Source organism: Catharus ustulatus, chromosome 9 (genome assembly GCF_009819885.2).
Source record: "Catharus ustulatus isolate bCatUst1 chromosome 9, bCatUst1.pri.v2, whole genome shotgun sequence".
Taxonomy (NCBI): domain Eukaryota; kingdom Metazoa; phylum Chordata; class Aves; order Passeriformes; family Turdidae; genus Catharus; species Catharus ustulatus.
In genome coordinates this window covers 6,077,476-6,094,423 of record NC_046229.1, presented here as the reverse complement: position 1 = coordinate 6,094,423, position 16,948 = coordinate 6,077,476, and the positions used below count along the sequence as shown (strand labels likewise).

Here is a 16,948-nt window from a genome sequence, read left to right as displayed (position 1 = left end):
GTGCAGCATGGCCTATCCACAGCTTGTGCTATGGCCTCTGACATGAGATTTGCAGGCAGAAACCGCAGCAAATGAAGCTGCTTAGTTATTCAGCCCCCCTCCAGACAATCAGGTAGTGGAAGTAGCATTACTGAGGCAGCTTTAACTAAGGAGGATGCAGGGTGAAAGACCAACAAATACAGTACATAAATATGTTAATGCATTTATTGAGGTAATTTTTTCTGCAGCCTGTATGCGGCTGCAAAAATGATTCAATTCATTTTATGCAAGAGAAGCACATTCATCACCCTTAATTAGGGAGAAAGTAAGGCTGGTACTGGGATTAAAAATAAAAGTATAGTTGATTTTGAAGTCCTCTATGTACCCCATTCTGGTGAGATCTGATAAAATACTTCCTCCAACACTGCTTCTGACTCATGGGAATAGTTGTGAACTACATGACTGGAAATTCAATAGAATGGCCTGTACTAGTGTCCTGCTCTGGGAAGAACAAATCTGCAGATATAAGTAAGCACACAAATAAAAGTCTACATATTAGTATTTTCATTAAAATAGTCCCATGATTCCCTTCAACTCTACATCAGACAACCTTTCACAGTTCTAGAACAATGGAGCACAAATGGACCTCCTCCTCATGATAAAATGCATTACATGAAAATCAAGAATGCTCTTTTTACTTACTGGGTTTTTAAAGGGTGGTACCTGCAGTAACATCTGTCACACTTACTCTCAGCTTTAGTTATTTTACATTCCTCATCTTTCATCTGCTGCTTTTTTCATTTGTTCTCAGAGGAAAAAATAAAAAATGAAGATAGAGCAATGCAGTAACATTGTAAAGCTCCTCTGAAATAACAGAAGTGCTGCCTTCAGTGATGATAAATCCCAATATGTGACCATGCAAAACACCAAATCTGAGTTTCCAAAAAGCCTGATCCCAGGTGAGTGTGACAGTTCTTGCACTGCTGCTGATCATAAGCCTGACAAGCAGCTCAAGATGTTTATAATTTCCTTGCAGACAGAAATCCAGACTAGACAGCACTGCCTGTATCACAGTCTGGAAAACGGGTGCATTTGAATGTTTGTACATTGTGTGATTTGAATGACCTGAATCTTTTGTGTCTGTAATTTTTGTTCCAACACAAGCTAAATTGACAGATCATCCTGCAAGTGCTGGGAATAACAGCTTCAGCTTCTCTGTGCTTTGATAATAGAACAGGTTTGAGAAACACCACTTTGTGCTACTCACTGCATGCTGCTTCTGATTCATCTGACCCATCAGGACATTCCTCTTCCCCATCACATTTCCACCTGGCTGGGATGCAGTGCCCGTTGTCACAAGTGAAATCTGACTCAGCACAAGTTTTCTTTGCTGCAAGAAAAGAAGAAAGTACTTGGCATGAATATAAACTGTGCAGAAGATCTCCATTGCACCCAACCCCACCAAGGATGATATGGATTGCTCTGTACTAAGAGGATTTATTTCACATTCAACATTGCTTCTTCATGACAGAGTCCCACATATATGATAGATGGGTGTTTCTTCTCTCCAGAACTCTTATTCCTCCATTATTTGACAAGGATTCACCCTCCTGTGTCATTTTCCAGCCATTCAAAAATCAGGGATGTTCTTTTTTAAGATAATTTTCTAAGGCTTTTACTATAAAAAGCTGCTGCCTTCATGGAACTGAAAGTGTGCTTCATGATTTACAGACAGGCAAGACAAACAAATATCACCTTTTGAGTACTATAATCTAAATATTAATGTTTCTATCTCTGCCATCTATTCATGGCTCGTTAGTACATCTGTCACCACAGCAGATGATCATACAGCACTCCTTCAAACACTAACATTCATTTCAGTAAATGTCAGCCACTCCACGCTCTTTGCTTTGCTTGCATTAATCTAGGGCTTGAAAAAGATGCAAGACATGAACTGAAGCAATTAATTGGTCTGTTCCTCCGTGCCAGTGGTGCAGCACTGTGTGCTCTGCAATTCTAGTCAGCATCTTCCCACTGCAGCAGAAAGAGAAAATCCTGTATATATTTGGTCCCTTCAGGCAGAGGTTTCATTGTTGATCTGACACCACTCGCTCACTGCTTTAGCAGTGGTGACTTCAGTGACTTTTCTGCTGAGTCCTGAGCAAGGGCTGGGGTTCAGTGTCACCACACCGAAGTGAAATGCTCTCTGGTTAGCTGGGATCTACCTTTGTTAGCCATCACCTGACACAGGAAGTGCTGGCAGGGAGATTTGTCTCTTCCCCCTGCAAAGCTGCTCACAACCTAATAGGATCATAGGAAAATTCGGGTAATGAAAGACCTCAGGAGGTCACCAAGTCCAACCTCCTGCTCAAGACAGGCTCAGCTCTGAGGTCAGAGCAGGCTGTTCTGTGTTTTATCCAATCTGATAGGAAAAAAACCCCAAGATGGAGCCAGCACAACCTCCCTGGGCAACCTGTTCCATGGGTGAGACCTGGGCTTGCCAAGCCATTCTCTCTCACAAGTCACGTGCACACATATTGCTACCTCAATACTCCTTCCAGCAAAAATTTTCAAAGCATTAAACACAACAAATAAGCCTCTGGGGTTTGATCTTTTACTTTCCTTTCTTGTTTTCCTACATGAGCTGCTGTCAGGAAGGGAGTCATGTTAAATATCACTCACGTGCCCACACAGGAAACGTGGAGCATTTTTGTGTGAGGTGCTGGAGAGACCTACATAGCTGAAATAAAGCACTCATTTTCTATCACACAGAACATGAAGCTGCCCTGAGCAGACATCCAGCAGGAAAACAGTGCAAAGCACCACTAAGCAGCTGTACAATCCCTCAGAATGCACTTTTTAAAGAGAACATACATTTACTCCCCTTCTGTTGCTAAATGAACCAGATTCTGGAGAATGGGGGGGGGAAAAGGGGCAATTTTCAATTTTCTCTTCAGCCATTCAGAAACATATTATGGACTAATATAGGATAGAAAAACCATTTCCATATAAACCAAGACACCAGTCATACTAAGGATCATCCAAAGACATTGAACAGCTGTTATCAGAGGGAAAAGACTTTCTCTTGAGTATCTCCTTTCAGAAATTCAAAGCTCGTGAAACTGGCTACTCCACTTCACTTCTGGGGTATTTAATTCAAGTTTTAATGAATCTGATGTATTTAATGGCCAGAAATGCTGATAATGAGAGGATACCTATGCACAGCTGAAGTGAGAGCACTTTCCTAAATGCTGGGAAGTTCACTGGGTAAAATGCTGCTATCTGCTTTTAGGGGAAGGTTGTGGCATCTACAAATGGAACAATCACAGTTCCATCCAGAAAGGAGAGACCAGTGTAATACTGCAGACATTAGAAACCTAGTTTTTAAAATGTATTTTGTTTTGTACTTGCTCTCTTAATGTAAAACTGACCTTTAATTTATTCTCTAGAGATCCAAACAGTGATAAAACTACTACTGTGCCTAAAACAAACCTCTCCTTCTGCCATCAGTGTCACAGTCTGATATGTTTTTGGGACATGGGGATGCAGGAGCAAGGGGCCAGCCCCAGGGAGGAGTGGCAGGGTCCCTCCCTTTGCACAGCCACCTGTGCAGATGGTGGCACCCATGGCTTTGTCCCTTCCCTGCCACTGCTGCTCCTCATGCACCACAAGCAGTTCCTTGCTAGGGCTCACAAAAGGGCAGCAGAGCATCACTGCCAGTGCTGGGGCATCCCCTGGGAGGGCTTCATGTGCTCCCTCCCTCTGGCAAAATGAAGCTGGGCACAACCACTCACCAGCAGTGGCCAAATCCAAAAATGTCACCGTGTCCCCACGCCCTCTCAAAGGTCCAACAGTCCCATAACAAAAATCAGCAGGATACAAAAGTGTTTGGTCTTTGTTTAAATCTAGATTGTCTAATATCTTCAAGGAACAGCATTAAGAGATTTGTATGATTCTTATATTTACTTCTGCTGTTTAAATTTTATTTTGCTTTTTGTTATTTCTATTTTAAATATTATAATTTATTTGCAATTATTTTTTATTACTATTACTCTCCAGCACTGGTTCAGAGCTCTGCAGACTGTCTCAATTCCAATAACTCCACTTTCTGTTGCAAACAGCAACCCAGATTATTCAAACTGCAAGAATACTGAAGCACTGTCTCATTTCTCACCTCTAATGCAAGACTGGAATCACTTTATTTCCAACCAGATTTACCTTCTGGCACTCAATTCTCATGTCTCTGGGATCACAATGCAGGCAGGGAGCAGTTAATTAAAATATCAGCTCTCTGTTTTTTCCTTCCTTTTTCTTTTTGAAGTCTGATAACCCTTTTTATTAATCTCCCATGTTATACATCTTCCTTCTATCAATAATTCATTGAGGCTCACACCATAAATTGCCAGTGGTGCATTAAAATGTAAAATAAATAAATACATCCCTTTTAGACAATGGGGAGGACACGGGTTCATTTTATAGTTTCACCTGGCTCAGAAATAGTCGAGCAAAATTAATTGTACCCCTGAGATCCATTTCCTTTGCCGTAAGCAGCCCAGGCAGCTCTGCTCACGTCTCTTCCAAATGAACATAAACAAACAAGAGTGAGGAGTCACAGCATCCCTGAGCCTCTGCTCCTCAGGGGCAGAGTGATACCTGGAATGAGAAGAGAGACGGCTCTGAAGCGTGCACGGAGCTTTCATCTCCCCCTGCTCGGCTGCACAGTGACACCAGAGCCTGCCTCTCTCTGGACTCCTGCTTCTTTTGCCTTCAGTTCCTGCTTCTCCTTCCCCACAAGTGCAGCTGGACACATCTGTCAAACTCCACTGGCTCTGCCCTGACCATGGGGCTCAGCTCCCGCAGGGAAGGAGCCCTTGGCTTGGGCAGCTCTCCAAAGGAGGCTTTAACTAAAGTCAGGTATTCCTGCTTCCCTTCTCCCAGAAAGAAAGGCAAGGAAAGAGGGAAAGGTTTCAATTTTACCCAGCAGTGACAGAAAAATACCCTAACACGCTGAATTTTAAATAAAATCTCATCAAACCCAACGTGGCCTCTCATTTTCCAAAATATCCTTTTCCGTTCCATTCCTCACATCTCTTATCCTGAACTGCAAGTAAGGAGTCAGGGGTCATCCCTGCAGCAAATTAAAAGCAGGGAACCCAGGGAGAGTGGTTTAGAACATGAACATTTACAGAGTGAATTCATAAAAAAGCAGCAACTGGGGACATGTTTAATTAGACTGGAGGGAATAAATATACACTGAAAGGAACAAGCCTTGGACTGGCTGGAGCAGGGACTGGATGATACAAATGTGACTTCCAGCTCCCAAAAACACCTGCTTCTGAAAACCAATTCCCTGACCCTAACCCAAACAAGGTATCTCTATCTAATGGAAAAGTCCAGGACTTATTCTTTTTTCCTTTTTCTAATAAAACCCAACATCCTGCCACTGCCCTCAGTCACTTCATTTAACCTCACTTAACTTTTGCCTCAGTTTCAGAGGCTTTACAAGGCAGGTACATCTTTGCAGTTACTCCTTGTAAGACACTAGGTCTTCCACGATTCAACTTCCAATTCACACCTTGTTTATTCCTATTTTGCACATCTTTAATATTAAGCAATACTCAATTCTAAAACAGTTTGATTTCTCACTAGTCCTGATTTCCCCAAACCAACAGCTGAAAAGCAGAATGAACACATTTCCTCTTTTATCAACAGTTCTATGTAGCTGTTCAAAAGCAGCAGTAATGTAAAAGCACACAAAAAAGCATGTTTTCTTACTACAACTTGGCTGTAAAGGACACTTGAAAATGAGGTTTTTGGGTTTTTTTCCCCTCATGAGACAATGAACCCTACATAGTTCTAACACTCTAAACACAGGATTTTTAGACAAAGGGTTTTGTTGTGTAACCAGACAGAAAGCCACGCCAATGACAGCATCCTTGAGTTAACCCACAAAGACCCTACAAACCCTGCCCTCTCCCCATTCTCTCCCCTCAGTAACCCTTGGCCAACCTCCACCAATTCTAAAAGAGGGGAAAGATGTGGAAAATAAGACTAACCCCACAGATTTCATATAATTGGGAGCTGAATGGAGAACAATCTAAGTCACAGCTCCACAGATGGAGAGGAGGGGAGGAAGTGGCCACAGGGCTGATCTGCTCCATGAGCTGCCACTCAGCCAGGGCTGCCCAGACTCTGCATCTCATCCCAAGGGGGTTTATGGCAGAGGGAAGGTGGCAATAAGGGATTAAAAACTCCAGACACCAAACTCACTGAAAACTGGTTTAATTTGTTCCACTACCCTCATTCCTTTACGCAGATCCTGCTATTTTAATTTCTGAATCAACACCAGACTTTCCATCAAACTGTGTATCTGCTCTCATTTGCAGCCAATATTCAGGCTTCTAGCAGAAAACAGTTTCACTCAAGCTGCTGTAAAACGTAACAAAATACAGTAAAAAACCATACAATGAAAAATTTCCTGTGATCCTTCTGCAGCAATAAAATAGCACAGCCCAGTGGGACGTGATAATGGGGAGAGGATGGTAGGCCAGACAAATGAATTCACAAAACAGGGTTTCATTCCATGCTGGGGAACTTCAATAGCAACTTTGATCAGTGGCTTATCAGAGCCCCTGACAAGGCTCCACATGAGAAGAAGAGAAGCAGCATTGCAGAGTTGAGGAGTTAAAACTCTGCCCCTCAGAACCACTCTGCCCTCAGAGGTGCCAACCACAGCTCCATGGGTAGTGGGATAGGAGCCAGCTCCTCCCAGAACAAAACACATCATTATTATGGGTCACTCTGCACATCCTAAGGACCTCCATCAATCCAGTCTCAGAGTGAGTAAAACACATCCCAGCTCTATCACTGGCTTGGTCCAACGAGGTTTTCTGCATGCCAGACAAAGGTAAGGGCTGTGCTCATCATTCAGCTCGAGAAAGCTTCTGGGCTACACAAAACTCAACAGCAAACAGTTGTTTGCAGTTTATAACCTCAGTCAGCTCCTGAATCACAAATAAAGCCACCAGGACATTGCAAATGTCATTCCCAAACAAAAATTCCCAGCAACAGAAGAAAACAATTTAAAAAAAATTAATTTGAAGTTATGTTCACCACAAACTTGATATATACTCCCAAACTCAGAAAACACTTGGAGCCCTAACCACAAACTTTGACAGCATCTCTGCCCTTCAAAAAGAATCTGTGCTATTGATCCCCAATCCTTTGATCAAATTTTATACCCCAAGGATGTCTTAGCTGTCCTTAAGGAGATCTGAAAATCTTAACCAACATCTGCAGCCCGAGTCCTCTCAGCTGCTGCTGTTGATTTTGCAAAGGAGGAAATGTCACAGGGAGTGTGGACAACCCACCCCAGAGTGGTTTTCTGACTCTCACAGCACCTCTGCCATGGCCATTACTGCCAAATCCTTGGCATGGGAATCCCAGCAATGTGCCGGTTTGCAGCTATAAAATGGCAACAGAGAAGATCCCAGAGTTGAAATATCAGGAAATCCTAGTGGATGTGGATCGTCAAATCCTTTTAATTTTCATACAACTAAGGACACCTTGAAGTAATGAAAGGGAATATTTAACCATTCTCTGAATCTGGCCATTTCTTTTGACGCCGTCATCTCAGCAGGCAATTACTTTTATAAAGCAAGATTAATCAGATCCCCTCAAAGAGCCAGTGCTCAGGCACAGACCATGATCCCTTTGATACTCTACATGAAACACATTCTAAAGAAACCTCTCCCCAAGACCCCCTGAAACAGCCCCAGAAAACAAGGCCCCATTGACAGAAGCCCAGTCAGAGGCTCTGGGGCTGCCTGAAGCTGCTGCTCAAGTAACCAAAACATGCAGCTGCAGAGCCTGAAGCCCCTCAGATCAATCAAATCAAACCAATGACATTAAAAGAAGAAAAAGAGATGTCACCTCTGATTTTTCATTAGTATCAAAGGTATCCACTTTTGTGCATTTAAAATGGTAATATGTATAAGCCTCCTATTTTGAATTATTTAAATCTGTTTTCACATTTAATATTGAATTTAATGTAAGGAAGATGGCAGAACCTAATTAAAACCTATGAAAAGCAGAATACTGAAACAACATACTGTTCTTATGTATGAAATTAAAGTGACTTCAGCTAACAAATACAGGCCTTTCTTCCTAAATTTACTCACATAAATCAAGGTAAAACTGAATATTTTTCCCCAACCTGTCCTCAGTTTGCTGTTTTCATTTTAGCCTTTAAGAAGGGGTTGTATGCTCAAAGCTTGCTCTGTTTTTTACCAAATATATAAGTTGGTCTAATGAATGCAGCACTTGTCCCTACAAACCATATTTCACCAATAGGAAAAGCAAGGTTTCTCTTCTTCCCAGAACAGAAATCAAGGATAAAAAGTCCACTTGGACTGGCGTGCTCCTTGGAGGGCATTAGAGGTCTGTCAAACATACTGCTTGGTATTCAGGACAAGTTCTCCTTGCAAGTTTGAAGGCTTAGTTGGGGCTCTGGGGCTTTGTCCTAGGGAGCTTCACAGCTGGGAACAGCCCAGGCAGAAAGCTCAAGTGCTGCCTCTCCCTTCAGAGGAACAAGCCCCACACTCCTTCAGGCAAGGCTCCCTCCAACATCTGCTCCCTCCATTCTTCCCTCAGCTTTCTCCATTTTTTTAAAATCCACTGATAAATCACAAGTCCTCTTTTAAGCTGTACAAACAGGTTTTGTGACAATTTCCTCATTTTTATTCTCCAGGAACCCCCATCACCTCAACGTTCAAGTCTGGAATTTAAAAAAACCAACAAACCCACAAGAAAACCAACCGTATTTCCCCACACTTGTAAATTGGAAACTCATGCCCTTCTGAAGAGGAAGGGGAAGAAGGGACAGATTTTCCTACCAGTATCTGAAATACACTCCAGCTTTGCTCAGAAACAGGCTGATAGCCCTGTCCAGCCTGCAGTCACCTCTGGATGCGACCAATCAACCTTGTTGTGTGACACTGCACAGCAGGTGTGAAAAACCACCCACCACTCAGTGTCAAAACAAAATCTCACCGAGGCTCTTCCTCAGCCAGCAGCAACAGGGACAAGAAGGCTGCCAAGTGCACAGCAAGGTTTGCCTTCAGTAAATGGACTTTGTTCTTACAACAAAGCTTATGCAAGGTAGTGTTGAATGGAAGAATATTTGCTCCCTTTAAGAGATCTGAGAAGTTGTAAATGCAGGAGTCCTGTCCTCCCTTAGAGGCTCACGGCCACAGAGCCTGAAATGACACAGAGCCCATGCAGCAGATGTGTGGCACAGCCAAGGGCCTGCCCATGTCCTTCCTCCCCGTTGGACGGCGCGGCCGCCGAATCCCAGCTCCAGTGAGGATTTCCTCCGTGTGGAAAAGAGCAGCCATCGCTCGGCTGCGGGAGCTGAACGTGTTTCCAGAACTCCATATTGCTGCAGTCATGACCTTTTCAAAGGATTTGGTATGCTCTGACTTTCCAGTTTGTTTCTAAATATTTCTTTGACTGAAGCTCATCCACACTGACTTTTCTGTCAGAATTGCCAGCTTTGTCTGTCTCTGGGTTTTGTTTTGCCTTCTTTTAACAAGCAAGACACGGTTGCAAGACAGAAGCACTTGGGGTGGCAACTACGTGAATGTTATTTCACAATGAAGGACGTCCACAAATTCCTCAAGAGGCACTTAGTATTATTCTGTCTTTCTTTTTCTGGGAATTGAACACTAGGGGCCACATTCTACCCTGATGAAACATCCCCAAAGTCCATAATAATTACTGGTCTCAGTGGTCTCTGTGCAAAATTGGTCTCAGATGTTTTTATGACACCCTATGGTGTCTGTTTTCAGTGCAGGTTTTATAACCCTCAGCTTAAACCAAAGCCTCTGATGACAAAAGTCCCTGGTGCCCTGAGTCAATGCCCCAGTGACAAAAGCCAGGTTTCCTCAGGACAAAACAGACTGAAAACTCTCTGAGAGCAAATATAGTAAGACAGAAAAGCAGAAGTGGTTGAGTTGATGGAGCAGTTTTAGTTCCCACCTACACATATGCCTATAGCTTATCAGACAGGTACCAGGGAAAGAGAACAGCCATATTTTATGGATAAAATTGCCTTCAGTTACTCAGAAAATTGGAAAAATGAGGCTAAGGCATGTGAGCATAGACAGAGAAAAGAGACAAAGACATGTGAATGCAGATCCTTCCACCATGTGAGATATAAGGAAAACGCAGGCTTCCCTACACAGTCACTGCTCTCTGCTCTCTCTGATGTTTTTAAATATGATTCCTTTTTCATAGATGGTGGTAAGAAAATCTCCAAGACCAGTGGAGAGGATAGCAAAGAATACCCCTGAAGCCTGATGTGCCACCTTTTCACCTGGCTCATGCTGTCACATTGAAACACGACAACACTGGAGTTTACATGCTCAGAATTGCCTTTCACAGCTTGGACAAAGCATTTAAGTTCTTGTTGCCTGAATTTAGTGTACACACTGTGAGGTTAAAGTGCACCAAAGCAAAACATGGCACCTCCAGCAGAATTTCACACCAAGTTTGCACGCAGGAGATAAACCCATGGGCCCTAAACCCTGCACAGAGCCAGGGACGATGAAGTGCCTGTCACGCTTTCACTGCAGCTGCACGCTCTGGGGTTCAGATCAGCATCAGGCACTTCTGGCAAGCCTCAGGCCCTGGCTGCACGTTTGTCACTGCTGTGGCAGGGTCTGTGGCTCAGCCCACTGGGCTGACACGGGCAGTGGGAGCACAGAACATCTGCGAGGAAGCAGCAGCAATTTCAGCAGCCACCTTTGCCACTGAGAGCAGAGCAGCACCATTACACACTGGGGGTCCCCAGAACTGCAGGCAGTCACTTCCTCTGCAAATCAGCCTTAAAAACAGCAAGAGAAACAAACACTGTTTAAATCCTGTTTTGCAGAACTTGGCCTGGGTCCAGGCTGCATACTGATCCTTACAACTGTGTGGAAAAACAGTAACCTGATATTTACACCTGCGAGCTCTGTGTTTGTAAGCACGGTAAAACACACGTGCAGGACATTCCTAGGCACGAGCATTTTATGTTTCCAAAAATGTGGTAATGACTAACAGCACAAGTATCTCTGACCCATCATAAATTATCCACAATCTAAAGACAGGCTGGAAACACAAGTCAATGCAAAGCCCCAGTTTCTAGGAAAACAAAGAAAGGGGAAAAAAAGGAAAAAAGCAAAGGTTTGTCAACAGAGTCAGGATCAACGGCCTAAATCAGAGATTTGAAGACTCAATCCATGCAGTGGTAAAATGATGCCTTGTGTGGGCACAAAATAGGGAGAGGAGATACAAGAAGTGTAACAAACCTGGAATGCCTGAGGAGGTATTGCTGGTTCAATGCACAAATCCACGTGGGTGGACAGGAGGGAGAGGCAATGAGGGTTTGTGCTCTCAATTAGGGAATTACATGGGCAACAACACACCTGAGCATTCTGTTTGGCAGCCAACATTAGGGGGAATGAAGCCGTTATTTCACTTGGTTCTGCTGGATTTATGCATTTTTTATTAAAGCAGCACTGCTTTTTTGTCAATTTACACATGGTCCAGTTGCTTAATGTTGGATCAATGTTTTCTCTTTTTCATATGGCCCTACTTTAATCAATAAGCTGCAGGGTAAAACATGTAAGAAATGCTCTGCACAGTTAAGAAAAAACCCTATGTGCCATGGTTTACTTTTTGGGAGGCTAAAATATTACAATTAAAATAGCACTGAAGAAGAACGAAGAGTCAATAACACAAAAAGGAACAGAGATTTTTCTGAATATTTAAATCTAGTGTTTTCAGGTTCCCTTTTTTCACTTACTTTACTACTAACAAAATGACGGGACTTTTGAAGTAAAAAATTCTTCCCAGGGTTATTTTAGAAAGTTCCCCTAGTCCTGAAGTATGTAACTCTCTCAGACATCAAAAATAGAAATGGAAAATGGAAAGTAATAATTGGAATGCCACAAAACCAAAAATACACACAAAATCCCCTTATACCATAACAACACTACTAAAAGCTTTCTTATATCATACCAATAGCTATAGTAAAAGAACTCAAAGTGAATTAACTGGGCAGCACCATATTGGGAATGCTCAAGATAATAAAAGAAAGAATAGAGCCTGGTTGTTAATGATCTTTAGACAGAGCAGTGCCACAGATGTCCCTGTGCACACACCTGTGAAGACACTTTTTCCACAGCTCTGTTAGCTGCTCTGTAAAGAAGACATTCATTGTATCCAAGGACTAATTGGCCAGGAATCTTGCTTTAAGACCACTGAATCAGAGCCCTGGGAATTGTAAGGGATCGCACACAAAAGCATTTTCAAGCCCGTCTCCAAAGCCAGCATCGTTTCAGACTGAACAGCAGGTTCATCCTCTGATCCAAGTCTGTTGCGGCGGAACAGCGCCAAACAAATGTCTGTTAATGCTGTGCCAGGAAGCGCGAGCGGATGGGCTCCTGCACTGCAGCAAGGCAAGGACTCAGGTTAAGAGTTGGGCATCGGTCACACAGCTCCCCCATTCAAGCACAAACCTCTTCACCCATCACTGTGTGTTGTCAAATGCTTTTATGCGTTGCAGTATTAAATACTTGTGTCCTGGGGATGGGAATTGAATAGGCACAACATGGAAATTATGATTCATGCAACCATAGCCTTTAACCTATTAACAACTATGACCAAGATACTTATTTGGAGCTCTCTAATCATCAAGGCAAGAAGACATCAACAGCAACTGTGTCACACTGACAGGGCCTTCAATGGCAAGTGTGGTTCAAAGGTCCATAGGAAACACAAAGAAGCTTTGTCTTTTGATGTAAAGAACAAAGCTACCATGTGGCACAGCATCACACATGCAATTAGTCAGGAAAGTTAATACAGTAGAAGCAGATGGTGGAACCATGTCAACATTTTTAGTGGGCACATTTCCCCCAACTCCCCAGTTGCTGTGATCCAAGGTCGGTGGAGCAGCAGGCAGATTGTTGGTAAGCTGGACCCCACCAGGGATTGACAATTCCCTTTTATCTATCCATCTGAGGTACCCCTGTGCTCCCACTTCTACTGGCACAGCTCCATCTTTGACACCTCCTCTCCACCACATCCCCATGCTACAGGGTAGCACCATTAACCTCAGTGCACACTGAAAAAAACAAGGCAGAGGCAGTCAGCCCCTAACCCTGGTTGTGCTGGGAGGTAAGGACAGGAAAAGGCATTAAAAACAGGAAAAGGCATTAAAACTCTCCTTCAGTGGCCCTCCACTGCTCATTCTGCTCATTTCTGCAGCTCAGTGTGTTACCAAATGCTACATGAATCACATGTAGAGCACACGTCATTCCACAGGACTTGAAAGGTTTGCAAAGAGCAACTGCTCCTTCCTCACTGCCAGCCCTAAAGCTTGGCTGACACAGGATGGAAATGAGAGGCTGCTTGGTCACCACCAATCGCCCTGCACACGCAGAAAACACACACCCCAAACCACAAGGATCGCACAAAGAAATGCAATACAGGAAACGCTGTGGTTTGCATGACTTTGAAGTTAACAGCCCTGCACAGCTTTCAGACAAAGTCTCTCCCCTGTTATTGTCAACCAGTTTTGTCCAATTCCCCAGCTCCACACACCATGGATTTCAACAGTACCAGGTGAGGATGGCAGGAGCTTTCAGCTCTGCAAGTCATTTAATTAAAATGAAATGAACAACCAGCAGTTAGTCAAAGTGCTTGTATGCTCCAGTCACCACAGCCGCCGAATTCTGCAGCCCTCGGCCCAATCTGATTTCCTTTAAAGCTCCTGGCAACCCATTAATTAAAACACATTATTTACAGCTTCCAGGGGCTTGAAACCATGGGATGCACTTGATGGAATTTATGCAATTACGTACAGCCAGTCCTAGTGACAGGTTCCATTCTTGCTCCTGCTCCCACCCTCGCCGGTCCCTTCCCCGCAGCTCATCCACGCGGGGCTGCTTGGCCTGGGCCGGCCACGGGGATCGGCTGCCATGGAAATGAGCAGGAGGCAACAAAGAACCAGTGAGTCCCTTCTGGAGATGAAGGAGTAGCAAGGCAATAGCACAGGAAGGCCAAGACAAAGAGAAACCAATTTGCCTGCTGCCTTTAAACACAAACAACCCTCCCTCTTTGTGCAAGGAGATGTTGATGAATTGAGTTTTCCCCTGATTTAAGAAACCAAGCCCCTTCCAGCCAAATGCAACAAAGCCATGTGGATGGAGCATCCTGCCTTTGGCCCTTTGCAGCATTCCATCCGTTAGTGCTCTGTGGGGAAATGATCCCAAAGCACACCCAGAGAAGGTGTAGTTTAATAAGCAATCCCCATGTCACTGGTACCACAGCATCAGCTGCAGAAAAAGTTTTTCTTTTTACTCCATTATTAAGTAGTCACACTCATCAGCAATTCCTGTGACTCTGCAAGAAAAAAGCAAGTTAAAACATAACCTTCCAAAGTATGACTGACAAGCATAACAAAGTCTCCCGTGTCTTTGATTTCCAAAAGTATTTGAGAAGGATTGAGAGTAGCCCTATCAAGGATTTGGGGGTGCTGGTGGATGAGGCCAGACACGACCTGGAGATGTGCACTCACAGCCCAGAAACCAAATGTCTCCTGGGCTGCATCCAAAGGAGTGTGCACGTAGATACAAGTCTACAAAATAAGAAATTTTTGTATGGTATATAAGATATATGAAATATAGAAGGATATAAAGAACACTGGTTGCCCAGAGATGTGGTGAATGCCCCATCCCTGGAAATGTTCAAAGTCAGGTTGGACAGGAATCTGAGCCACCTGATCCAGTTGAAGACATCCCTGCCCATGGCAAGGGGTTGGACTAGATGACCTTTAAAGGTCTTTTTCAACCCAAACTATTCCATGATTACTTGTGTTTTATGAGAATAAAGGGAACATAAATTTTTATGGAACTGTGAACTTTTTACTGCTTATGGAGTTCCACATGAACACTGCTGAAAGATCAAGTACCATAAACCAAAGACATCCACAGATATAATTATCCCGATGACTATTACTCCTGTCCCCCCCCACTTGTTTCTTACCTTTTTCCCCCCCATGAGGCCAAGTGATTAATCTATGTAAAACCTATGGAAGCCATCCAGAGATATAAAAAGGAGAAGACTCTATTAAAATAAGTCACTACCAAAGCCTCAATCATTCTTCCAGCAGTACAAAAGTGGATTTTGGCTTTATTCTCCTGTGGTTCATCCACAAAAGGAAGGAAAACAAAAAGTGGAGAAAGCATTTATTTCGTGCACGATGCAGAAACAGCTCTGCAGATTTCAGTCTGTAATTCCAAATATCCAATGTACACCGTGCCCTCAGCTGGGGTGAGAAATTGCTTGTCTGCTCTGAAGTCACTGTAGCTACTCCAATTCAGATTAGCTCTAAAAGCCTCTTTCCCCAAGATGTATTGCAGTAAGGCACTGTTATTATTTAAGTCCAGATTTAAATGTAATACAGAAGATAAATTTTTTTCTGCAAGAAAACCCAGAAACTCAAGACATTGTATCAACATTTGTCTTCTCATTAAGTCTTTTGTCACTATGATTATCTTAAGAAGAGCTATGAATGGATTTATAGGAGGTAGTGACCATGAAAATGTCTCTGAGATGACTGTTTTATTATGCTTTCTTGCTTTTCTGTACTGGGCCCCTGTAGGTGATAAAAGTACCAATTCTTTCTCTCCAGGGCAGCCAGAATGAAATACCAGACACCTTTCAGCAATAAAAATCAGCAATGTGACTTTAGACCATTCAAAACAGGAGTCTATACATGCCTGGTCACTAGAGTATGGAGTGCTAAACTTGCAATACTCGAGTAATTTTCTGGGTTCCCATCATTAACATACACTAAAAACATTAATCTGTGTGTACAATTTTAAGGTAATAGGTTGGTTTTTTTAAATTAACTTTTTTATCTTTTAAGTCTGTTACATCACATATATTGGCAGTGCAGCAAGTGACCTGTATGTAACCCCTGCTAATCAGTATCCTCCAGAAATTAAAAAGTAGCATTAGAACCAAAAACTGAGTTTCACAGATAAGAATTCAGCCTCCAGCAGAAGGAACAGCTCAGTATATCAGAAATGAAGGTACAAGTAGAAGAATAATTTTCATATGTTCCTCCAAAGTCTTCTCTAAACAGCAGCACAGGTTAGACCCTATGAAGGTCCTGGTCACAAGGTAAAGTTCGAAGGTTTTGTTACTACCAAACACCATCCAGCCTGGATTGGATCCCCAGGACTGGGACTGGTGAGCAAAATCAGAATTAAACTTCCCCTCTGCAAATGGTTTCCAGTCACCTAAGTGTTACCAAGACAACTCCAGCCCCCAGAATACAAATTACCTTTGGGGTAGCACCCTAAACTCTGAGCACTCACCAACTCTGCATGCAAATTTAAATCACAACAATTTAAGTGACAACTGTGTAAACAGCAGAAACTATTAAACTATCACAGGAGTCAATGGTACTATAGTCAGGAAAAATGTTACTGGAGGCAGCAACAAAACCGAGCAAAAGGAGGAGGAGAGACACATTAAAAAGTTCAGCCTTGTAATTCATGAGTGCCAGGCAAGGGCTTCTCATTCCCTAGGAAACATCACTTTTTCTTTGACTTCTCCTTGTCCTGGATATCAGCTATAAATTAGGAAAGATGTTGGGGCAAAACTTTACATGCAAGAAAGCCAGGCAGCTTTGGGTGCCAAGAGACACTGGTTATAAACAACCCTGGAGCTGTGCATTGCAATTTCTTTCTTTCCAACAGCTGCATTAAAAAAAAAAAGAAAATAAGATAAAGAAATATACCTTCTTTTGCCTTTGGCACTGATGTGTGTGAGGCATTTTTAAAACTCAGTGTTAAAGAAATGCTCTGGAAGTACGAATTGTTTGGGAAAAAAGCTGATAAACTGAGCCCTGAAA

General features: G+C 43.0%; 1 protein-coding gene across 3 annotated transcripts in view; it reads right to left on the bottom strand.

Moving 5' to 3' along the window:
- The window catches only part of LRP8 (LDL receptor related protein 8), a 169,056-nt gene that overhangs the window by 62,863 nt on the left and 89,245 nt on the right, over positions 1-16,948 (bottom strand). For all 3 annotated transcript variants that reach the window (XM_033067244.1, XM_033067245.1, XM_033067246.1), the window contains one exon: positions 1,247-1,369. In XM_033067244.1, the coding sequence (XP_032923135.1) occupies positions 1,247-1,369 (123 nt within the window). The remainder of the gene's footprint in view (positions 1-1,246; positions 1,370-16,948) is intronic.